Source organism: Nicotiana tabacum, chromosome 20, assembly GCF_000715075.1.
Source record: "Nicotiana tabacum cultivar K326 chromosome 20, ASM71507v2, whole genome shotgun sequence".
NCBI classification, from domain to species: domain Eukaryota; kingdom Viridiplantae; phylum Streptophyta; class Magnoliopsida; order Solanales; family Solanaceae; genus Nicotiana; species Nicotiana tabacum.
The window spans coordinates 165,042,771-165,068,958 of record NC_134099.1 but is presented as its reverse complement, the minus strand read 5'-3'; the positions used below and the strand labels follow the sequence as shown (position 1 = coordinate 165,068,958).

The 26,188-nt window shown below is 34.8% G+C and overlaps 2 protein-coding genes and 1 pseudogene across 12 annotated transcripts; 2 read left to right on the top strand and 1 right to left on the bottom strand.

The window, feature by feature from the left end:
- Positions 1-488: 488 nt before the first annotated feature.
- Positions 489-4,410, bottom strand: LOC107788583 (uncharacterized; annotated as a pseudogene).
- Positions 4,411-9,666: 5,256 nt separating this feature from the next.
- Positions 9,667-12,380, top strand: LOC107798438 (uncharacterized). The gene has a single exon (XM_016621430.2). The coding sequence runs from the start codon at positions 9,703-9,705 to the stop codon at positions 12,172-12,174; it is 2,472 nt and encodes an 823-aa protein (XP_016476916.2). The 5' UTR covers positions 9,667-9,702; the 3' UTR covers positions 12,175-12,380.
- A 4,611-nt stretch (positions 12,381-16,991) lies between these two features.
- Positions 16,992-23,689, top strand: LOC107798439 (serine/threonine-protein kinase BSK7). 11 transcript variants are annotated; one of them, XM_075241131.1, is made up of 14 exons: positions 16,992-17,128; positions 17,619-17,693; positions 17,940-18,033; positions 18,353-18,523; positions 18,620-18,837; positions 19,092-19,227; positions 20,535-20,698; positions 20,793-20,892; positions 21,243-21,328; positions 21,680-21,865; positions 22,132-22,284; positions 22,728-22,841; positions 22,945-23,208; positions 23,293-23,689. In XM_075241131.1, the coding sequence occupies exons 4-13, from the start codon at positions 18,445-18,447 to the stop codon at positions 23,188-23,190; spliced, it is 1,482 nt and encodes a 493-aa protein (XP_075097232.1). In that variant the 5' UTR covers positions 16,992-17,128; positions 17,619-17,693; positions 17,940-18,033; positions 18,353-18,444; the 3' UTR covers positions 23,191-23,208; positions 23,293-23,689. The 11 variants fall into 11 exon arrangements, with proteins under 11 accessions (XP_075097232.1, XP_075097231.1, XP_016476918.1 ...); XM_075241130.1 differs by having other exon boundaries at positions 18,343-18,523; positions 23,296-23,689; XM_016621432.2 differs by having other exon boundaries at positions 18,343-18,523.
- The last annotated feature ends 2,499 nt before the right edge of the window (positions 23,690-26,188 follow it).

Below are 26,188 nucleotides of genomic sequence, written 5' to 3'. Positions count from 1 at the left end.
TCCGTTAAACACATTTAAATGTGACAAAAAATTCATACATTCACCCATGTGTAGGGCATATAACTGCTTCTTCAGGTACAATTTATTTGTCAGCGTTTTAGACATGTATAGGCTTTCCAACCTTGTCCAAATTCCACGTGCAGTGTCTTCATCAATGATGTTATTTACTATATCATCTGATAAGTGTAACTTGATTGCACTAGCAGCTCTTTCATCCAAGTCATCCCAATCCCCAGCTTTCAGGGAATCAGGTGTTTTGGCATCAGCATCTAGTACCTTGTGTAATCCTTGTTGGATGAGCAGATCCCTCATCCTTCTTTGCCATGTTGAGAAATTGTTATCTCCGTTGAATTTTGCTACCTCGTACTTTACTCCGGACATTTTTATTTTTCACCGAGTATAGTACTACTGATAGTGAATGGTATTTTAGTGAACGAGCAGAACCTGTGCTCTGATACCAGTTGTTGGAAATAAACCCCCACAGAAATAATATTCACGGTAATAAAAGCGGAATAATAATGTAGCACCGAGATACGGTAATTAACAAAAATAAAAGAGTAACAACGACATCAAGAATTTTACATGGAAAACCCTTTTAATAAGGTAAAAACCACGGCCCCGAGAGGAACAACTGATATCACTATAGTAAGGAATTTTACACTTTGTAGGTCCGAGTAAAATACTCCAAAGACCACTACAACACTCAAAAGAAATAACCCTCTTTTGATATTTCCACCTCACTACAATATCGCTCACTCTATATTTTCCTCACAGACTATTTTCTTATACCCTGTCTGTGAAACATCACTCTTTCTTTCTCTCTTTGTTGGTGTGAAGAAATGAGAGTTGAAGCTCTCCTTTTATAGCCAAAGCTTTACTCTCTAAAGCCTACAATATTTGACAATTTACACACACTTTTCATAATTCAACAAAGTTGGCTACCAAACCAAAGAAATTCAACAAGGTCGGCTACCAAACCAAACTAATTCAACAAGGTTGGCTACCTAACCAAACCAAGTCAACAAGGTTGACTACCAAACCAAAGGAACTTTTATTAGGCACATGCCTAATACTTCTTTAATGAGATGGAAATCATCAATATTGACATTTAAACGTTACTAAACAAGTTGTTCCCAGACTTCAGGATAGACTAAACCTTAATCTATTGACAGAATTACAATCTGAAACAAATAATATGCTTCTCATTATAACTATTAACATGTTATACAGAGCTGCTCCTCATTAACTGCCTGCTACTTCTTTTTACTCTTTGACTCTGATGTGTTATCTGAATATGCCTTAAGCCTTGCTGCAGATAACTTATACTCAGCTTTTTTCTTTCACCACCTACTTCGCCTCGATTGTTTGCTTGCACCATCTGTTTCACCAGCAAATTTTTCCTTGTTATCAAACTTAGGCTTCTTTTCAGCTTTTGCCACATCTGATATTTTTCCTTTAAGTGTCTTTTTCACTTTCCATTCCTTTTCTCTATAAGGTACTAACTTCTTCAAAGAGACATACTGGTTTAAATCTTTATCCTCAATTGTTAACAACTCCTCTGGTGTTAGCCCAAATCTCTTCGCCTTAACCGGCCTATACTTGAATCTTGTCTTCATGTCACCAATAGTATCCTCATAGTCCAACTTGTAATACTCTTCCATTAGTTGTTCTTTGACTATCTTCATTCTTGTACTAGGCCGCTTTCTCTTCTTCTTCGTCCGCTTACCTTCTTCAGCCGCATCATCATCATCACGAGGTTCATCCACATTGTATCTAAGTAATTCATCTTCCTTGTTAAATTCTGGCTTCTCAAGTTCGACATCATCTTCATCCTTATCACTTCCAAATTCAGGATCCATATAATTTGCCTCATAGTAGGCATCGTCGTAAGCCTTGTTCATCTTTCTGTCATGATCATCCAGATCAAATTCCTCCTCCAAATCATCGACATCAAACAAGCATACCTCGTCCTCTCCCATCCCGGCAGTCTCCTTAATCTTCTCAAGCTTCTCCTTCATCTTTTTCTTCTTCAAGTTCTTTAATCGTTTCAACTCCTCTTTTCTTTCCTCTTCCGCTTGAACCATCCTCTCTTCCTTTCTCTCCCTCTGCAACTTCCTTGCGTTCGCCTTCTTTCTCACCGATCCCTCCACTTTCCTCGAATGTCCCCACACTTGATCACCCCCATTTTCCTCAAATCTAAAATTAAAATCTCTCTCGTAATCCTCTTGCCTCTCAATCTCCTCCTCATCCTTCGAAAACTCCACCTCCTCCACATCCCATTCCTCAAATAATCCTTTAAAAACTTGTCATCCTCCCCAAAAGCCTCATCCCATTTCTTAGCAACTCCATAGGGACCTCCGCGTCATCACCTAACTCATCCCCTCTTTTCTCATTTACTTTCAACTTAAACAAGTCCTCATCATCCTCCTTATCAGCATTCAAAAATTCCTTTCTCAAATCCTCTTGCTCCTCAAAATATGTCTTGACTTTCTTCTCATCTTCTTTTTCGTCGTCTTCTTTATCTCCAAACTCCGGACCCTCCTCCATCAAATGCTTAAAAACTACATCCTTCAAGTACTTCGGCTTTTTCTTTTTCTTCTCGTCCTTAGACTTCTCCTTCGACTCAGAATTTGTTTCAGATTTAGATTCAGAATTGAATAACTTAGCATCTTAATTATTCAAAATTGGATCACCTTTCTTTATCTTAAGAAAAGCATCAATGAACTTTAAATTACTCGAAGGGTTCAAATACTCCTCCTCTTCTTCTTCTTCGTCGTCTTCAGAGGAGTCTTCCTTGTTAGAGTCATCGACGAGGCCTTTCTTCTTCAGCTCTTCCAGCCTTTGCAAGTCCTCTCTCTTCTTATTATGCTCGTATCGACGGGCAAATTCCTCATTGATCTCGATCTTGTCCAACTTCTCGATGTCATCATCATTACCCTCGAATAGCTTCAACCCCATATTTCATTAGTGTTTACAAAGAACTTCAAAATAACAACCTTTCACCAAACTAACAACTCTCACCAAAATAACAGCTTTCACAAGAAAACTACAGAAACTGAAAGGTCACTATTTTGCCTGCAATTCAACATATAAACAGAAAGTTAACATTAACATATAATGAAACCTATCATGTGTTGCATAAAGAAAAACAAATATACTAAAAAAATGCCAATTTGAATCAACAATATAGTTTAAAAGCTCACATTTTTATTCAGATTAAACTCATAACCATCAAGTCTTTGGACCATATGAGAAATAATAGGGAAGAGCATGTGAGAGCAAACACCAAGAGGAAAAAAAATCCAGATTTTTATTCAGTTTAATCACATTTCTCTTTTTTCACCCTTTATATATATCTGAATTCTATGTTGCTCGGACTCTACGAAAATACTAACAGGTGCGTATCGGATCCTCCAAAGGTAGTGCATTTTTGAAGGATCCGACACGGGTGCGACAACATATTTGGAGAGTCCGCACAACATAGACTGAATTAGAGTGAGAGTGTGTGTGTGTGTGTTTTGGAGGGGTAGATTCACATTACTGTCTTCTCAGATACTTCTTTGCAGCAAGTTTCAGAATTTCAGACAGTCATGTTTTGCATAAAAAACAACAAATATACTAAAGAATGTGAAATGGAATCAATAATATAGTAAAGCAAATCACGTTTTTATTCAGTTTAATCTTATAACCAAAGCCAAGTCTTTGAACCATATGAAAAAAAGATCACATTTTTATTCAGTAATAATCACAATTCTCTCTTTTCAACCTTTTTATATGACTCTCTCTGTGTGTGCGCGTGTTCTTTTTCATAGAAGCTTTCATAAATTCAAACTCTTTTTTCCATTCAGTTTACATAATCAAGTTATTAAACAACAACAACAACAACTAACCTAGTAAAATCCTACGAGTGGGGAGTGGGTAGGGTAGTGTGTACGCAAATCCTACGCTTATTGTGTAGAGAGTCTGTTTCCAATAAACCCTAAGACGGAAAAAAAATTGGAAATTGTAAACGAAAAAAGTATATTAAGCAAAGTGCAATATTTTCAGAAGGCAGAAGATATGGAAACACAAATATATTCGAATAAAATTGAGAAAATACATTGTAGGGATCCATAGAGAAAGAAGAAGAGAAACAGGATTTAGAGAGAGAGACTGTGTATATTTTACCTGTGTAGTTGAATTGCGCAGTCAACAGTGTTGTGGTGGTAGTAGAACACACATATAGTATCTCTCCACCTTTAATTAAATTAGATCTGGGGTTCAGGGCAGCCCGGTGATCAAGGTATCTTGCATTCATGCATGGTCCAAAGTATATGACATAGATAATTTACCCTAATGCTTGCATAAGGAGTGCTTGCTCGGCCCAAAACCATAACCTCGGGGCGTATCTATACTAGAAAACATGGGGCACATGCACCCATACTCTTGCCAAGTAAAAACAGATTTTTTTGTATAAATTTTTAATTGTTTAATCATATAGAGTAGATGCCACCCACGTTCAAATTTTGGCATTGGTGTGGACACACAATAATATAATATTACATATTTAATTTGTACTTCGTAGCTCTTTTTTGGTTTTAATTCTATTTTTATTCTGTTCTTATTATTTTTTTTATCTCCTTCTCCAAGTATTCATGGGATACAAGAACTTGAGGAGTCAGAGATATAAACTAGTAATTAAGTCCATTGAAATTTATCTTTATCTTGAACCACTATAAATTAATTTTATTTTAAATAGTTTATGTGACGATAAGACCTAAGTTCATGATGAGGCTTGTTTACATATTTTATCCCAAATTATTGCTTAAACATATTTGAATTCCAATCAAATTATTGAATTCTTTTCCAAATTTTTAGGATATAAAATATACTTTTCTTTTTCTGGATAAGCAAGTCACGTATAAAGATGTAACGACCCGGCCGGTCGTTTGAGCTTTTGCACTTTGCTCGCCAGTTCTCGGGCATGACGTGCCCCGTGTGATATATTATGACTTATGTAAATCGTTGGTTTTGGTTTTCAGCGTAATCAGAATGAATTTGGAAGAACAGTTCTCAGTTTGAAGCTTGAAATTTGAAAGGTTTGACCAAGAGTTGACTTGTTTGTATATGATCTCGGATTGGAATTTTTATGATTTGATTAGCTCCATTAGGTGATTTGGGACTTAGGAGCGTGATCGGAATGTATTTTGGAGGTCTGTGGAAGGTTTAGGCTTGAATTGGCGAAATTGAGAATTTGACATTTTCCGGTTGATAGGTGAGATTTTGATATAGAGGTCAGAATAAAATTCTGGAAGTTGCAGTAATTCCGTTGTGTCATTTGGGATGTGTGTGCGAAATTTCAGGTCATTCGAACTTGGTTTGGTCGGGTTTTTGATTGAAAGCGTAATTTAGAAGGTTTTGGAATTCTTAAGCTTGAATCCGATGCAAATTTGGTATTTTGATGTTGTTTTGAGCGTTTCGAAGGTTGGAACAAGTTTGAATGAGGTTATGGGATATGTTAGTATGTTTGGATGAGGTCCCGAGGGCCTTGGGTGAGTTTCGGGTGGTCAATCGGACCATTTCTTGTTTTGAAAAGTTGCAGAAAACTACTGAAGGATTTCAGGAAAATTGGCCTTCGCGTTCAGAAGGGTTAGCTGGTGAGGTTGAAGAATTGGTCTTTGCGATCGCGATGAAGGCTACGCATACGCGAAGGGCTGGAGTCTTGTGCATCGCGTTCACGTGACTCATGCCGTGTTCGCATAGAAGGAAAGTGGTCATCTGGGTTTAAGGTCAAGTTATTCATCGCGTTCACGAGCATTGGGCCGTGTTCGCGTAGTTTAGTATCAAGTGTGTATCGCGTTCGCGAGGCTAGTGCCGGAACGCATAGAGAAATTTTTGGATGGCTGGTTTCATCGCAAACGCGATGATCATCCCGCGTTCGCGAAGAAGGCTTTTAAAGCCTGGGCAGAATGTTTAGCCCTTGTCCGCGATTTTGGAGCTTCTTGAGGGGATTTGGAGAGAGATTCAAGATATAACACCTGGATGTAAGATTTTTGAACTCAATACTTGATTCTTGTGTGAATTCTACCTTATTAATCATGGAAATTAAGCCTAAAATTGAGGAATTACGGCTTGAATTTGAAGAGTGTAAAATTGGGATTTGAAGGGCCATTAGATGTGCGATTTTGATGTTCTTGATATGTATAGACTCGTGAGAGGATGAGGATTTCCTTTGATGCTAATTTTGTCGGATTCCGAGAACGTGTGCCCGGGTGCCGGGTTTGAGCAATTTCGGGATGTTTGATGTAAATTAGATATTTTCGAGTGAGCTTCGTTCCCTTTGCATATTTTAATGATCATGTACTGATTGTGACTAGCTTTGGAGCATCGGGAAGTCGATTCGTGAGGGAAAAGGCATCGCGGGCTAGAGTTTGGATCGGATCGAGGTAAGTAATGATTGTAAATACTGTCCTAAGGGTTTGAAACCCCGGATTACACATCGTTGTGTTACTTTGAGGTGACGTACACGTTAGATGACGAGCATGGAGTTGTGCACCATTGGGGGTTGTGACTTAGTCCGTCCCCGTACGACTGTTAAGTCGCGTATTTGATTTAAAATCTTATGATATTCCATGTTCTAGAGACTGACATTATATTTTTGGGTTGTACACCATGTTTGGGGCATTGTCCCAACCTGCTGAGACCCTTAGGGGCACTTTCACTATTTTTTCTCACTCCATTTGTTTTGAAAGCATATCATCAGTCATGTTTCACTTGTTTATTATTGAAATATGGTTTTATCACTTTATTTCTTAAAAAAGTGAAAACTGTTTGGGCTAAGTTCCATGTTTTACTGATGGTCCGAGTGATCGTAAGGCTGATGACTGAGATAGACTGAGGGTCTGATTGTGAGGCTGATTACTGAGAGAGGTCGAGGCCTGGTTGTGAGGATTATATATTTATGGATCGGGCTGCAAGCCGCAACAATATATATGTATATATGTATATGGATCGGGCTGCACGCCGCAGCGATATATTGGATCGGGCTGCACGCCGCAACGATATAGCGCTTGGACTGTAGGAGCCCCTTCGGAGTCTGCACACCCCCAGTGAGCGCAGTCGACTATATATATGGATCGGGATGCACGCCGCAACGATATATGGATCGGGCTGCACGCCGCAGCGATATATGGTGCCTATTGAGCGTGAGTGCTGAGTATGAGCGCTGATTGGTAAGAGTTGAGTCACGAGTGACTGAGAGGCTAGCCCGAGGGGCGATAGATATATACATACACACGGGTGATGCTTTGCCCGAGGGGCCTGTTTATGAACTTATTGATTTTTACTCCTCTTTAAGTGAGTTTCTATCGAATATGTTGATTTATTTACTGCTTTCACTCATCTTTATACTGAACCTTTGTCGAAAACGTTGATTAAATGTTTAAAACCACTTTTATTTAAGTTGGGGTTTATGAAATATTTAGAATTAAATCACTGATTTGGCTTTTGTTACTTCCACTGAGATTTTTCTTGTTACGAGGTGTTTATGACTCATGTTTTGCCCGAGGGGCTGTTTACAAACTATGTTTTGCCCGAGGGGCTGTTTACGAACTATATTTTGCCCGATGGGCCGATTATGGTTTTCATCTCTTTTATTACAAATGATATTGAACCCATACTGAAATTGTTGGTAGGTATTTTTAAATGATTTTTATCAAAAGTTGGATTTTAAATGAGACGATTGACTCGTATTATGAGTTGGAAGCATGTTGTGCTTATTGAGTTTAACATAAATGTGGATTCATTGTTTCCTACTGCCCAGTCTTTATTTACTCTTATTACTTACTGGGTTGGAGTACTCACATTACTCCTTGCACCTCGTGTGCAGATTCAGGTATTTCGTAACCCGGTAGCGGGTGTTGGTTGCTCAGACCCGGAGTCATCAGAGTTAGCAAGACGCGGAGTCATCAGAGTTAGCAAGGTGGATGCACGACGTTCGCAACACTGTTTCCTTCCTCTCATTTTTATGTATTTAGTACATCTTTAGTCTCTTGTTGTATTCAAAGCGTACCCAATCAAACACATTTTGCACTACTTAAAAATACATCAAGCTCGTGTCTATAAGCGCTTCTTAGGTGAACAATTAGCCTAATCATTTTAGTGTTTAGTGTGAAAGATTAACCTAAGAAAGAAGTATGAAAAGTTGAAAATGACATATTTCAAGTGTAATTAATGATTTAATTTGCTAATTATTACACAAATGACTGTAGGAGACGTAACCTAAGGCATAAATATCAAATATGGGGTGGGAAACAAAAAAAAAAGTATAATCCAGTTTTATGAGAAGCACATCTTTATTATTACTAACAATGCCATATTGAATATATAATCAAAATTGTTAGTTATATAACAATTAATTCTAAAATTACACTTAGATGAGATAATTCAATCAAACACAAAATAGCAAAATATCAGTATATCACGTTGTATCTTGAATTATATTTCTTTATTCCTAATTCCAAACGACAGCTAAAAGCAGCAAAAATATTAGCCCTGCCACTTGGTTTAACCGCATGCCTCACTACTCTCCTTTTAAAATAACTAGTATTAGTACCCGCGCAATGCGCGGATAAAAATTATGTCAAATTGTGATGTAGGTTATTTGAATCATGTGCGAATAACCTTAAATATAAACCTCTGAGATAAAAATTATATAACATTAGATATTAATTATGAAGCAGGATACGAAATTATTGTTCAAATCTCGTAGCGGACAATCTATTTTTTATATATATATTTGTAGTAGCATAACCCTTAATTTTAGTAATTGTATTTCGTTTCCCTGTCAATATTAAAGAATACTAAACATGTCATATTGTGATCTGTCTTGTTTGAGCACTTGCATTTCGTTTCGCTGTCAATATTAAAGAATACTAAACATGTCATATTGTGATTTGTCTTGTTTGAGCACATTAGATAATATTATTTTAATAAAATTCTTACTATCACTTTCTTTTTATTTTAAAGTCAAATATGTCTTATTTATCACATTATTTTTATGCATTTTTTTGTTCTTTTCTTATAGTTATTGTAATATTTAATTTTATTATACTATCATATAATTTTTTATTAGCTTAATAATTAAATTAATGTCTTGCTTATTATCCTTTAATAGTCTTTAATAAATATAAATGTTTTATTCTTGAAATCTAGTATATTTTTATGCTTGTAACCTCTTATTCGAAAATTTTTAATCATTTAAATTTATAAGTAATATTTAAAATATATCTTAATTGTACTCAATATTTTTGTGAATTATAAAAAAGCAATACGGAACTAAAACATCAAAATACAAAAATTTGAATATCCAAAAAAAATTATTTTGGTTTGATATTTCAGTTTTTAAGTGCAATGTTTAACATATTTTAATTTTATTTATTTTTTTAAAATTTTAATTATATTTGACGATACAACAACAACACCATCCCAGTAGAATCCCGAGCATATTTGACCATATTATTTAAAATTATTGAATGAACTGCCAAAGTTTAATTTCAAACGCGAAAATATGAATTTGAACAACCAAATTTAAACTTCAGTCCTTTTAAAACTTGGACAAAGTGACTAAGTTTTAAACACTCCACAAATTTACGCTATGGTTTAAACATCTGTCCTAAAAGTGGCTACTTTTGTCACTCGCCCCTAATCAACTGTACTCCACTAATGACAGAGCCGACGATCATTGTTTATGACAGCATTATGCCTAAGCTTTTCCCCATTCGTCGTCCCTCAAAGCTAGTTTCTGCTATTTCCATCAAATCCTTCAGTTCATCTCCATTTCTATACCAAGAACAACAAATCACTACTGCTACTACTAAAACCAATGAAAATCCCACAAATTCCTCATCCCAAAACCTCGAAGAACAGCTTCGTAAACTCCGAATTTTGCTACAACAACATCGTACTGAAACTGCAAAGTCAATCTTGGGTACCCTTATTCACAAAAACTCAGTTTCACAACTCTATACTCTTTTTTCACCTTCCCCTACAAAACCCATTTTTTCGAACTTGCTATTATCACTTTATTCAGAGTCAAAACTCATCAATGAAGCTAAAGAACTTTACTTTATGATAAGGGAAGACAAAAAGTTTCCATCTTTATCAGCTTTTAATGTTTTTCTTGAATCTTTGAATAGTTTGAGACATTACAAAGTGACCCTTGAAGTGTTTGATGATGTAGTGAGTTGGGGTATAAGGGTTGATAGGTTTAGTTATGGTAAAGCTATTCAATCAGCTGTGAAATTGGGGGATTTAGGTAAAGCTTTGGAGTTGTTGAATTGTATGAGAAAGGATAAGTTGAGTTTAAATGAGTTTGTGTATAATGTAGTGATGGGTGGGTTGTGTAAAGAGAGGAGAGTTGGGGAAGCCCGGAAACTGTTTGATGAAATGCTTGAGAGAAGAGTGTCGCCAAGTAAGGTGACTTATAATATTCTTATGGATGGGTATTGTAAAACGGGGAAGTTGGAAGAGGCTTTTAAGTTGAGAGAAAAGATGAAGAATGATAATGTGGAGCTGAATATTGTGACGTTTAATACATTGCTTAGTGGACTTTGTAAGTTGGGGAAGATGGAGGAAGCTGATTGCGTTGTGGAGGAAATGAAGGGTTATGGATTTGTACCTGATGGGTTTACTTATAGTATACTTTTCGATGGGCATTCACGACGTGATGATGTTAGTTCTTCGTTGGCGTTGTATGAAGAAGCGGTTAAGAAAGGGGTACATATGAATGAGTACACGTGTAGCGTTTTGTTGAATGGCTTGTGCAAGAAAGGGAAGACAAATAAGGCTGCAGAGATTTTGACGAAGTTGATGGAAAATGGGCTTTCTCCTACTGAGGTGTTGTTTAATACCATTTTGAGTGGCTATTGCAAAGAAGGCAACATGGAGAAGGCTTATTCAACTATTGACGAAATGGAAATTTCCGGGGTGAAGCCAAGCTGCATCACATTTAATACTCTGATCACGAAATTCTGTGAATTGGGTATGATGGATGAGGCAAAAGAATGGTTAAGGAAAATGCTTGAGAAGCCAGTTTCCCCTAATGTACATACATATAACATCTTAATTGATGGATACGGGCGCAAACGGGAATTCACGAGGTGTTTTGAGATTCTTGAGGAGATGGAAGATAATGGATTGAAGCCTAATGTTATTACATATGGTTCGCTAATCAATTCTTTGTGCAAGGATGGTAGGCTTCTTGAAGCTGATGTAGTCCTAAATGATATGATCAGTAGAGGGGTTAAACCAAATGCACAGGTCTATAATATGCTTATAGATGGACATTGTAAGAGAGGAACTATGAGTAATGCTTTTGTATGTTTCGAGAAGATGGTAGAAAGTGATATAGAAACAACACTGGTTACATACAACACTCTATTAAATGGGCTTTGCAAAAAGGGTATGATCAAAGAAGCCGAGGATTTGGTTGTGCATATTTTACTCAAAGGTTTAAATCCAGATGTTATCATGTACAATTCTTTGTTGTCTGCATATTCAGATGCAGGGGACACTGGAAAGTGTTTCCAAATGTATGAGAAGATGAAAACCTCTGGCATAAAACCTACAATGAACACAATTCATCCTCTAATTAGAGTGTGCAAAAAGGAAAAGAGTGAACTGGTGCTGATCGACAAAATTGTTCAAGAAATGGCCGAGATGGATCTTTCTCCCGACCGAATGGTATATAACGAGCTCATCCATTGCTATGCGCTGCATGGAGAGGTTCAAAAGGCAGTTGCCATGCACATAGAGATGGTGGAACGAGGAATTCCTTCTGACAAGAAGACGTACAATAGCTTGGTTATGGTGCATTTGAAAGAGGGAGAATGTGAAGAAGCAAAGAATATTATTGATCAGATGAAGGCTAACAATATTGTTCCCAATGATGAAACTTATAATATTCTGATAGAAGGGCATTGCAAACTTAAAGATTTTCTTGGCGCATACATGTGGTACAGAGAGATGCTTGACAATGGTCTTCTCCCGGTAGCCAATATCTGTAATGAGCTAGTATCTGGCCTTAGAGAGGAAGGAAGATTGCAAGAGGCACAAATTATATGCTCAGAAATGAGTTCTAAAGGAATTGAAGAGTGCAATACAAATGAGGATCTTTCTGCTGTTGGGAGAGCGTAGGACAAAAAAGACATTGTTCTCCAGCTCTTCAGTTAAAAACGTCGGCAGCAAATGAAAAGCTTGTAATATATTCAAGAATCTGTGTATTCTTGTAATTTATTTCCTCATTGATACTCATTAACATATGTATTCTCGATACTGGATGAGATGAATTTCATAGTTGTATAAGTTATTCATGTCAAATTCAACCTTATCATTGTCTTTTCTGAGATATCTCTATTTTTGGCTCCCATTCATTGTCTTCCGAAATTACTTTTGGATCCTGTGGAAATTAATTGAAGTGTATATTAGATGTTTTACATAACAATAAGAGAATCTCTGTCATGAAGAGAAGTTCTACTAAATCAAAAGTTTATTTGTATATGCGCAAGTCCCAAGCAGGACACAGTCATCTTGACTTAAAAACCAAGTGATATGCAATCTGGCTCTGAATGTGTTGGCGAGAAAGATGAGAAAGTATCAGATCAGCATGAAGAGCTGGGTAAAGTTGCTGAAGATTCAACTGACAATGTTGATGGCCCTGTGGATCTTTATGCCAGAGGTGCTGCATGGCGACAAAAATTATCGTGGACACAGTTGGTTCGTGATACCACCAGTTCTTTTAGCATTTCACAGGTTTTGCCTGGTGTAAGTTATCCAAAATCAGAGTTTTGCCTGGTGTAAGTTAAATTCTAGGTAGTAATAGCAATCTATGAATAAAAGGATATCATGCTAACACTAATGCTAGCGAACTAGGAAAGGATAAGAGGTTTGTTCCAGTTGTGCCATGTCCCGCCTAATAACTTCCCCCAAGACTTCTTAGGCCTGCTTCTAGCCCTCCTGATATCCACTACAGATTATTAGATTAGATGTGCTTCATCATTTTTGCCAATCAAAAATGATAATTTCGTCTGAAAACTATATAGATTAAACTATCTGGAATCAAACCAAAGAATACTCCTACATAAAATTGAAGGTTTGGAGCGAAGAGTTATGTTTTGCTACATTAATCTCATAACTTAATTCATTGACATCTTTAAATACTGTGGATGACTATGACTAATTGTCTAATAAAAATTTATATGCTTAAATTGGAGTTTAAGCCGCGTTTAAAATCAATACAATCACGAACAATGATATTAATAATAATCGAAGGGGTCATTTGATTACAAAGATAAGGGATAATAATCGTGAAATAAAATGTAAGATTATCTTATCCCACGTTTGATTGAACTTTTGATTATGGTAACCCGATATTCTTTATACTATAATTATGGTATTATTTTTATATCACACTCAATGTGGGATAATAATATAAAAATTACTAATTTCGAAATAAACAATCAAATGACACATTAGCCCTTCTTAAGTCCCCCAAAGTAAAGATAATGTTACAATTAAAAATAATTTTTTTATCCAAGTTTACCTATTTATAAAATCAAATACATATTTTATATTATACCCATATATCTCATTTTTAATTTAATAAACCAAACAACTATAAAAATGTACTATTTACTAAATAATTTCGTTATTATTTAATTTCATTATTATAATTCCAATATAATTTGTCCACAAATGAAAGGACCTACTAAGAGACAACAGTTTATAAGGAAAAAAATGAAAGGACTGCGTTTGATAAAGAGAATTCAGTAGATAATGGAGTTGGGAGCCATAATTGACCAACTAGGATAGTACTAAACAACTTTTCTTATTTTAAAAAGAGAAAGGGATCTGTACAATCACATTTCTCATTCTATCCATCTTCTCTATAATCATTAATAAGTACTAGTATTAGTACCCGCGCGATGCGCGGATAATTACAAAGAACGATCTACACCATAAAGTTTAATATGTTAGTGTTAATACCATAATTTCCTAATGCTTGTATTGAAAGTACGAAAATCCCAATAGTTGCATGAATTCGATCTCCCTAAAATAAAAAATTCAAAAAGAAATTTAAGTTAGTAAGGCGCATAAGTTGAAGAAAATACATCACAACTCGAAAAAAATAACATGTAAAAGAGTATGTACCTTTTCATCTTGAATAATTAATTCAATTAAATTAGAATTTTTTAGTTTCTCGCGATCTGGAATGTGTCATAATCTAACAACACGGCCCTTTAAATTCCAACTCATTTTGGACATTAATATTTCACTGATATAGTTATAGTTTGGAGCTATACTTTGCAGAAGTTTGTGTGGAAGCTAAACCCTAAGTAATGTAGAGAAGCCAAACATAAGCAAAAGTTGTTTAAATAAAGATTCCGAAGGAAAGACAATCTAGTAAATCAATTTTTAAGTATATGAAATCCTAATTTTTAAAAAGGTATGTGTAAATCAATTTGTACGAGTGAGTGCGCAAAAAATGATATGGATCTTCATTTTTTAGCTTTTGGCTTATTTTAATTTTCAACATTTTTTTTGTGGTTAATTAAAATTTGTTAACCACCAAGCCTTAATTTTTCTTGTCTTTTTCCTTTGTCCTCTTGTTCATTTTTCAATATTATTTCCTTTAATATAATATAGATGTAAGATACAAAATGTTTATTTAATTATTTCTCTCTTAAAAAAGAATACCTACAATAACTGAATTATACACAAAATTTAATTAAAAATATCTATAATAATGTATATTGTTCGTAAATAAGGTCAGATACAAAACTTGTACTAAATATAGAATTATTATTTCAACTTAAAATTAATGTGTAAGATACAAAACAAAATTTTAATTGATTCTTTCTAAAAAAAAAGATACCTACCATAACTGAATTATACACAAAATTTAATTAAAGATACCTATAATTATAGTATATTGGTCTGCTTAATGAAAATTGTGTCTTTTTTTTTGTATGTACGACCAAAAGATTCTACTTTGGTCATTAAAAAGAGAACATTTTAGTTTAATTAATTCTTTCTTAAATTTTTCAGTCTATTTTTAGCATAATATAGACGTAAGACAAAATATTTATTTAATTAATTCTTTCTTGAAAAAGGATACGCACCATATTTGAATTATACACAAAATTTAATTAAAGATACTTATAGTAATGTATATGATACCTATATTAATATATATTGTTCGCAAATAAGGTCAGATACAAAGCTTGTACTAAATATAGATTTATTATTTCAACTTAAAATTAATGTGTAAGATCCAAAATAAAATTATAATTGATTCTTTCTCGAAAAAGGATGCCTACCATAAAAGAAATCCTTAATAGTACTAGAAATCGACGATCCTGTAATTTTGTATGGCAAGTGTGAGTAATCATATATTGTCATGTCACAATGATCTTTTTCTTTTACTTATTTTTGGACTTGGGTCTATAACACGTTTTTGGAAAGAATTTTTTCTTTCCATTTTTATGTCAGCAGAATATTTCATACCTTTTTTTCTTACCCATATTAACTCAAAGTATTAATTTCATATTTCAACAGAATATTTGTCATATGTAATATTACTCCAAATATGGTTATATATATTCACGGACAACTCTATTTCATATTTCATTCCCACAAAAAAAAATCAATTATTAATTAGATACAAAAGAACATCAAATAATAATTTTTTGACGGAAACCATGAACTTATATATAATATAATTTAGATATGGTAATATATGTTCATGGATAGCTCGATTTCATCTTTCTTTCCCAACAGATTTTTTATCCAATTAATAATTAGATACAAAAGAATATCAAATAATATTTTTTTCAATGTTATACAAATAGAATCCAACAAATAGATTTCATAAAAGTGCCAAGTGCCTTTTTCTCAATACACCACTTGGCTTAACTTCATGCTTCATTACTCTCCTTTTAATATAATATAGATAGATTGAGTAAGATCTTATTTTGCTGCTTGACTTTATTTAATTTTTATACTCAATAAATTTTTAATATCATAAATAAATTTTAATTTTATTTTATATTTTAACATACTCCAAAATATAAATAGTCATAGATTATCTCAATTTACGTATTTCTGTATTTTTTATTTTTTTATTATAGTTTTTTAATGTTTAATTAATTTTTCACTTCCATATTTCTAGCTAATATAGAAAAAAGCTATGAGTGGATCAATATATAGATATAAATATAGATATACATATAGATACAAATATACATGTATAGCTTAGATTTGTCTAAGATCTATTTAGATTATGTATAAGATTCATTAAACTAATTTCATTAATTATATTTTTATTTATAATTTTTAATAATTAATGTTGTCTTAAAATTGCCAAGTGGCTTCATTTTAGCTTGTCACTTGGCTTAATCACATGCTTCACTACTCTCTTTTTAATATAATATAGATTATTAATAATAAGATACAAAAGAATATCGAATAATATTTTTTTCAATGTTATACAAATAGAATCCAACAAATAGATTTCATAAAAGTGCCAAGTGGCTTTTTCTCAATACGCCACTTGGCTTAACTTCATGCTTCATTACTCTCCTTTTAATATAATATAGATAGATTGAGTAAGATCTTATTTTGCTGCTTGACTTTATTTAATTTTTATACTCAATAAATTTTTAATATCATAAATAAATTTTAATTTTATTTTATATTTTAACATACTCCAAAATATAAATAGTCATAGATTATCTCAATTTACGTATTTCTGTATTTTTTATTTTTTTCTATTATAGTTTTTAATGTTTAATTAATTTTTCACTTCCATATTTCTAGCTAATATAGAAAAAAAGCTATGAATGGATCAATATATATACATATAAATATAGATATACATATAGATACAAATATACATATATAGCTTAGATTTGTCTAAGATCTATTTAAATTATGTATAAGATTCATTAAACTACTTTCATTAATTATATTTTTATTTATAATTTTTAATAATTAATATTATCTTAAGTGGCTCTACTATTCTCCTTATTCTCAACTTCAGCAGCTGACTCTTTCCTCTTTCTTCTCCTCTGTTAGAAGCAACTTTTATTGGGTTAGTTTCTCTCCATTTCTTAACTTATATATTGATACTTGTATATATGCATATGGGTTGTTGTTGTTTTGTGTTTTGTATGTGGGGTTTGGTGCATTAAGCCTGGAGCTTTAATTTTTGACCTGGGTTGAAAAATGAATCAAGAATTCATTTTTATTGCTCTTTTGTCATCTATTTCTTCAGCTATATGTATATGGGTTCTTGTTTTTTAAGTATTTTGTATGTGGGGTTTGGCGCATTAAGCTTCAAGCTTTAATTTTTGACTTGGGTTGAAAAAAGAATCAAGAATTCATTTTTATTGCTCTTTCTCATCTATTTCATAATTTTTGACTTGGGTTTCTTGAGTTATCTATAAATACATGTATATGTGTATATGGGGTTTTTATTGGTTGTGTGTTTTCATGTGGATTTTTGATGCATTAAGCTTTGATTTTGACTTGGGTTGACCTATATGACTTTAGGTTGTGTTGAACTTTTTTGGTTGATTCAGAAAAAGGAAGCTTTTTGGTGGGGGCAGAATTGGTTGCTTTGCAGAGGAAGTTTGTGTTTCCTATTGCTGCTAAAGGTACCTTTTTTTGTTGATTCTGAACCTTATGCTATTTGCTTGATTTAATAAAATGTACATGGTCTTGTACTGATTTTGGAATAAAATTGGCCTGAATAAAGTGGAATGGAAATAGAGGATTCATATAGCCGACTCTTACTAGTTTATTATTGAGATGTATTTGAATGATTGATATTCTAGTTTGGTATTGCATATCTTCTTTTTAACACATAGGGACACAGCTTTGACTATGAAATTTCTATGCAGTTCTTTGAGTTTTGGATTTGAAAAAGTGCTGTCGTACAGTTTCTGTTGCGTATATGAGGAAGCATTTGGAGATTCCAAAAGGAATTATTAATAGGTGAAAATTTTGTTGCACTTCTTTAAAACTTGACTATCTTTCTATTTCTAGTTTCAATAACTCGGATATCTTCTAAGCATGGGCAGAGCTAGTGGCCGAAGGAGGTTCATCTGAGCCCTCTTCGCTGGAAAATTACACTATATATATAAGGTTAAAAATCATTTTTGTGTATATATAATAGATGTTGAATCCCCTTGACCTATTCGTGTATTTACTTCTTTATATTTTTAATCCCCTTAGTGAAAATCCTGGCTCCGCCATGCTTCTAAGAAGTGGAATACACTTGAATTGACCGTCTGGTTCTTGCAGCCAACTGCAGATTTTGGAGCTGCAGAAGGTGTGATTAGTTGGGTTGTGCTACAAGCTCTAAGCTACCATTGGCCTTAAGGCTTTAAACCAGTTGGTAGCATCATGGGCTGTGAATGTTCTAAATTTGCCTTGTATTACTGGACAGGACAGAGTGGCCCCATTTACGAGGCTCAAAATCCTGGTATGTATATCTTTTATTATAAGCTTTTCTGTAGCACTTTCCTCCTGCAGTGTTTAATGTACGTGCTATTTTTATCTGGTTTCATGCTGCAAATAGATGAAGAAAAAGATGAAGTTAGCGATTTGCCTGCATTCCGAGAGTTTACATTTGAGCAGCTCAGGATAGCTACATCTGCATTTGCTGTAGAGAATATAGTTTCGGAACATGGTGAGAAAGCTCCAAATGTTGTTTATAAAGGAAAGCTGGAGAACCAGAGGCCGGTTGCTATTAAACGCTTCAACAGATCTGCGTGGCCTGATACCCGGCAGTTTTTAGTAAGTGTTTGGCTGGCATTGTTCCAATTCCAAAAATTATTGGTTCCTTCTTATATTATGTACCTGATGCATCAACAACAAAATGGAAATAGAGAAATGAATGCATGCCATAAGCTCTGCTTTTTTAGTGCTCGCACTCTTTTGAATATATATGTAGCCTGTAGTTAACTCGTGTTTCATCTACTGACAAATGCTTAACTTAGTTAAGCTATAGATTCGAACTTGATTTTCTCTCTTCATATGGGAAATTTCAGGAAGAAGCAAGGGCCGTCGGTCAACTCCGCAACAATAGGTTTGTGAATCTTCTTGGCTGTTGCTGCGAGGGTGATGAGAGGTTGCTAGTTGCAGACTTCATTCCCAATGAGACACTTGCGAAGCATCTTTTTCATTGTAAGTGCGTCCACACAGATACTTTTGTTTCCCTACATCAGGAGTGGTTTCACTCCGGGTGGGGGGTGGGGGGGCTGGGGGGGGGGGCTGGGAGTGAAACAAATTCAGATTTATTTCGCTCACGGAGAAACATGCTCATAAACATGTATCACCATTTCTTTTGATTTTTTTACTTTCTCCACTTGTTCTTTGGTAAAACATATTTTGTGTACTGATAATATGTTTGATATATAGTTGAATACTAGATTTGCTGAACTAATTTTTGAAGGGATTTTTGGCTTAACTGATAACTTCAAGCGGGATGAGACTGCACCTCGACTTTCTTTTTCAATTCTAGCCAGACAAAAAGAGCAGATCCAATATGTGACCTTGTTCTGAAATTCCCAAACAAAGCCTTCGGTTCATGCACTGTTCTGTTTTAGAGACTGACTTACTGTTTCCTTTTTATGGTTTTCTCTGTTAGTATCCATCATAGAGAATGACTTACTATTTGCACACAAGGGTGTGGTCTAGTGGTCAATGAATGGGAGGAGAACGTGAGGTCTCAGGTTCAAACCCCAGCGCATGCCAAAAATACTAGGTGAGCCTTAGTGGGCACAATTATCTTGTACCTTGGCACCTGTGTTGGTGGGAGGTAGCAGGCACCCGGTGGAATAGTTGAGATGCGCACAAGCTGGGCCCAGACACCACTTCCCATTTCTTTTACTTTATAAAAGAGTTACCCTTTGGTTTCTAATTTTGTTCTCAGGTATATTTGCTTAGATTCTGAAGCGAGATTTTGTTTGCTTGCTTGCATGTCCATACATGGAGTTCCTTATACAGTCCACAAGAATCATCACTTTTCTTGTTTAACCGCAAATTCAAATGCTCACAGACCAATTCACTGCCATTGCTAGTCTGCTATTGCTGTTGCTTTCTCTTTCCGCTAGGGTTAGTTTAAGAAGAGAGGGAAGAAGAGAGAGTAGGAAGCAATGACTATGATAATGAAATCAAAGAAACAGATGAGGTTAATCAATTTGGAAAAGTTAAACTTGGTATCTTTCCTTTTTTTTCTCCATTTTTTTACTTTTTCGCATGGTTAGTAATTGTGAAGAATTTGAAGAGTAGAACCTGACCATGAGCTTTATCCAAACTTCACGTAGAGAGAAATTATGGCAAGTGGAAAATGAGATTTGATGATGGGATACCTATTTGATTTAATTGCTTTAAGGAAGACTGAAAAGTCATGAATTTCCTTCAAAAGATAACATATTCTTCGATAATGATTAATGAAATTCAATCGACTCATCTGTGAGAGCTTAACTCAGGGGACACACAACCAATGAAGTGGGCAATGCGGTTAAGGGTGGCCTTGTATATTGCACAGGCTCTTGAGTTTTGTACAAGAGCAGGGCGTGCTCTTTATCATGTTACAGGCAAAGGGCTTGCTCTTTATCATGATCTTAATGCTTATAGAATATTTTTCGATGAAGTAAGTTGATTGTTACATCTTCATTCTTTTCATTGTTTGTTTCACAATTCAAGTACTCAAATGCCTATTACGGTCTCCTCTGAATATTTCACAGGATGGTGATCCCCGACTCTCTTGTTTTGCTTTGATGAAGAACAGTCGAGATGGAAAAAGTTATAGCACAAACTTGGCATCTCCTGAATATTTGAGAATGGGTAAGAGCTACCTTAATAAACAAACGCGGCTATCTTAAGGCACAGTTGTTCTTTCATGTCTAATGATTCACACTCTAAACAACCACAGCCAGCTGAGCTACTTGATGTTCTGCTTTTGTAACACTTTAGTTGTTAACACTTTTCTATTTACAAGATTAAGGGGAATGTTTCGTATGAGCTACTTTCACTTATTAAAAAAAAGGATCCACTTTGACCATTATGGTGTTCGTGTACCTTGTTGCGATCCATTCAGTGTGGAGGGTTCATTGAATTCATGGTGTTAATTACATTTTTCCTTTCTTGAATTATTGAACTTGTTATAGTTCACTCAGTTATTTGAACTTTTGTAGGAATAATCACCCAGGAGAGTGTGATATTTAGCTTCGGGACACTTTTGCTTGACCTTCTCAGTGGAAAACACATCCCTCCTAGCCATGTATGGTTTTCCTGCTAAATTTATTTATTTATTTCTTAATTAAGTGACCCCTACAACCATATTGCTCACACTTAATCGTGACGAGAAAACATGACGATAAGTGTGCTACAAAATCTTGGCAAAATTGTTAAAATCGGACATCAAATTTAAAAAGGCTGGGGTGGCTTCCATCTTACTTAAGATGTGTACTGAAACCGAAGATATTGTGATTTATATTTTTCAAGAGTTTAGGTGAAATATATCAAATAATTACTGAGGATGAAAGATGGTTATCAAAATACAAGCATTCATGAATTAACACAATTATTTTCGGTGCTCTTGTTCCTTCTAATATGTATCTGCTTATGTCAGGCACTGGATCTCATAAAAGACCGGAATCTTGAGATGCTAACTGATTCTTGCTTGGAAGGTCAATTTTCTACAGATGACGGAACTGAATTGGTGCGGATTGCTTCAATATGTCTTCAATACGAGCCTGAGCGGCCGGATTTCAAGTCCTTAGTTGCTGCATTATATCCTCTTCAAAAAGAAGCTGAGGTTTGTGCCTTCCTTATATGCGTTGTGCCTACGCATTTTTCTTCCAGCAATATCTTTTTCCTAAATACTTCTATAATACGGTAGTTATCCAAAATTAGTGAAAGCAATAACTAAAATTTGGTGAGAAGCATCTAGATTACATTTAATTTCCATAAACTTGATTTCACTTATCTACATCGGCTGATAGTAAGATGACTTAAATCATCTATTAGACTATTACATGACAAAATTTAGCTGGATTGAAGTTTTAGTAAATTGTTTTTCAGGTTCCCTCTCATGTATTGATGGGTATATCACGTGATGGCGAAACTATGTCTCTGTCTCCACTTGGTGAAGCTTGTTTGAAAACCGACTTGACTGCCATCCATGAGATTTTAGACACGCTTGGGTACAAAGATGATGACGGAGCAGCTACTGAGGTTTGTCTATCAATTATTATTCTTGGAGCTGATGTTCTGGTCTTGTAAATGCATGTTTTCTGAACTACTGTAACTTGTTCCCATTCTATAGAACTAAAGCCGTTTCTTAATATAGTGCACTTGAGCATGATAACATAAATTATTAATTCAGAACCCAGTAGCTTTGGGGAGGAGCTAGAGTGTCGGGCTACGGGAGGAGCTAGAGTGTCGGGCTACACTTTGGTTCAAACTATATTTATCTTAAAAAATCCACTAAATATTTATAAATTATTAATTCAGAACCCATTAACTTAAAGGGATTAGAATCCCGAACCCATACTTCAAATCCTGGCTCCGCCATGCATGTGATTCGTGTGTTTCAACTTGTTGATCATTCATATTGTGATCATATCCAAGCTTATATGTTTTCGAAAGCGAACCCATACTTTTTTTCTTGCTTGCAGCTTTCATTTCAGATGTGGACAGATCAGATGCTGGAAACATTGAACTCAAAGAAAAAGGGTGATGCTGCTTTCAAGAACAAAGATTTTAGAGCTGCCATTGAATGCTATACGAAGGTTGGAATCCGCCATAATGTTTATGCTACATCGTACCATATAATGTGGATTATCTATTTTTGAACTTATATCTTTATTTAATTACTTTGGGTTGGTCTTGCAGTTTATTGAAGTTGGAACCATGGTTTCACCAACTGTGTACGCTCATCGGAGTCTGTCTTATCTCATGAGTGATATGCCACAAGAAGCCCTCAACGATGCAGTACAAGCACAGGTAATATCTCCTGTTTGGCATATCACATCGTATTTGCAAGCTGCTTCTCTTTTCACATTGGGGAGGGAAAACGAGGCACTAGTCGCACTTAGAGAGGCTGCCATACTCGAAGAAGAGAAGAACGCCGCTTCTTGAAATTGGCGAGTGGAGCTTGTATGTATGATCATCATTACATTATAGATTGCTCCCTTATTTACTTGACACATAAATCACAAAAGTATTCTTCTTCTTTTTCAGCAGAAATCTAGAGACGATGTCGATCTGTCACCTACATGCATGCAACAACAACAACATATGCAGTATATTCCCACAAGTGGGGTAAGGGGAGGGTAGTGTGTACGACCCCTACCTAATGAAGGTAGAGAGGGTCGCCTACATGCATGCAATGGTTAGTAAATTGTGTTATAGTTAGAGGGATTTCTTTTGCAATAATTCAGTGACATTGGTTCCTAAAGATACAAGATCTATGGAAAAAGATGGAGAGAGATTAGCATGTTGTAATTTATGTACAGTGATATATGGTTGTTCAACTGAGTTTTTCTTTTTTCTTTCCCTCTTGTGGGCACTGAATTTATGTACAGTGATATATGTACAGTAATTTATGTACAGTGATATATTAGCATGTTGTAATTTACTGTGGGGCTAATTTTAAATTTATTTATTTTAATTATTTCCAACTGATACAACTGAAATAAGGGGTTTGGAGCATTCATTGCCACGGTTATACATACATAGATTATTGATAACGCCAAACTATGCCTTATACAAAGACACACACGGACATAGCAAATATAATCTGAGTACTTTTGCCCAGAGTCGAACCACAGAGAATTAACCTATCAATTACTTTTGACTGATTTACTAAATTCACAGAATCAATTTTCCCCAAACTTTGTAATTCACAATTGATGATATTTCTAACAACTAAAGTCTAAAAATAATTAACAGCTGAAAATTAACTATGCTTGATGTGTAAACAGTTGGAATAAGGTCTAAGGTAATGGTTTCTCCCATTGGTGATTTCCTTGGTTGTACGTTTCTTATAGCGTTGCCTTAGTTGTCTCTATCAATCAAGAACTCTCCGGCTATCATAAATCTCTCTCAAGCAATTATGATAATTTACTAGACGCACTCTCTCAAGCTACGCTAGCTAGATTCACATTACCGTTCTTTTAGATTGCACCCGAGATATCGTTATCTCTAATCCAAGCTCTAAACCCTCGGTTATGACTCTCGTCTATACTCCGGGAGTGATGTTGTTCAAATAACTACCTAAATATGCACTCTCTCTCAAGAAGATACATAATAAATAGGAACGGATAATTGAGGGCCCTTTCAACTAACCACAATCAAAACGTAGATGAACAAATAGAGATTAACAACCAATTTAAACTATATTAATATAACAACCAAGTTCATCCCCAAGGGTTTCACCAAAACCTTAGATTAGAGTATTTAGCTACTCATGACAACGTAAGAATAAACTACGAAAATATTCATAATGGAAAAATTGCAAGAAAATTAGAAGAGAATAAGATCGACAATCCGGAGGGACGTGATTTCAACCTCTACTGGTATTACTGCTTCAGTTTCATATACCAACGAATAAGGAGTTGCACCTACTGAAGTACGAACAGTAAGTGCGTTCCAACAGAGAGTACCGTGCTTCATAAGGTGTGAACTTCTTATTCAGGTAGTATATGGCCTACTCCTTTCTATCTTTGTAGCTGATGCTAGTCTAGGCCAGTTCTTAACTGCCTCAATCTTCTTCGAATCTACCTGAATACCCTCCGTTGATACAACATGACCCAAGAATGCAACTGAACTCAACCAGAACTCACACTTCGAAAGTAGTCTTTGAAGGAGTAAGCTAACATATTTTTGAAAAATGTTATCCCCAACAGTTCGCATAGGCAGGGCCTAGGGCTAGTTTTTATATATATAGAAAGTAAAACAAAACAATGTCATGATGTCTTAAGGAATGTAAAAACAATAGACTTTGTAACCTACGTTGGTCCTATTATCAAGGTTGAGTGGTGAATTCAACCATGATAGTACATGAGTATAGCTAACAAAATCCAGCGCAATTGTTATATTAATTATGAATTCTAAACCAAAAATGATAATTTGAGTTGAAAGTGGTTGAAAGTTTTATTTATAAATAATTAATTGGTTAAAATTTAATAACAAACAAAAAACTCCTAAACCTAAAAGAAGCTGAAAGTACTCCAAAGTTTCCTAACAGGAAAACTAATGTGAAGTACTGTAATAAGGAAAACTATCGTGTTAATTTTTTCCTTTTACAAATCTGGTATATTACCAACTTCTAATAAGGAAAATTTTAATAATTGTATTTATATTTTTTAAGTTAATTTGCATATATTTGCAATACTAGCCCTATTAGTGCATAATTATGTTATTAATACATAAAATGGTCTTTTATATTTTTAAAATGTTAAATGACTATTTCTAATCATTTTAGTACACGAAATATTTTTGAAAATCATTTTATTATTTTTTATAAAAACCGTTCCACAAAAGGAGGCTGCTTTATCGTCACGGGCGGCCAGCGAGGAACCGACAGCGGAGCCACGCCCTGAAGAGTTTTCTTTGGAGGGTGTGCAACACTTTGTTGTGACTTAACCCTTCTGGTGGCAGCTCATCTTCATGAAAAGTAATCTTGTGACTTTTCAATACCTGACCACTAGTTCTGGGTTAAGTCCCCAGCAGAGTCGCCAGAGCTGTCACACCTCCTTTTTCCGCACCGCGAGGTGCGTAGGGAGTTTTTCCAATTAAAGGACAGTCGAAACGGGATTTGTTTATTTATTTCAGAGTCGCCACTTGGGAGATTTAGGGTGTCCCAAGTCACCAGTTTAATCCCGAATCGAGGAAAAGAATGACTTTGTATTACAGTCCACGAACCAGAAATCCGGATAAGGAATTCTGTTAACCCGGGAGAAGGTGTTAGGCATTCCCGAGTTCCGTGGTTCTAGCACGGTCGCTCAACTGTTATATTTGGCTTGATTTTCTGATATAATACGTATTATAAACTTATGTGCAAATTTTATCCCTTAGCCGCTTTTATTATTATTACTATATTTTTTTTATTTGTTATTATTTTACGAAGAATTGC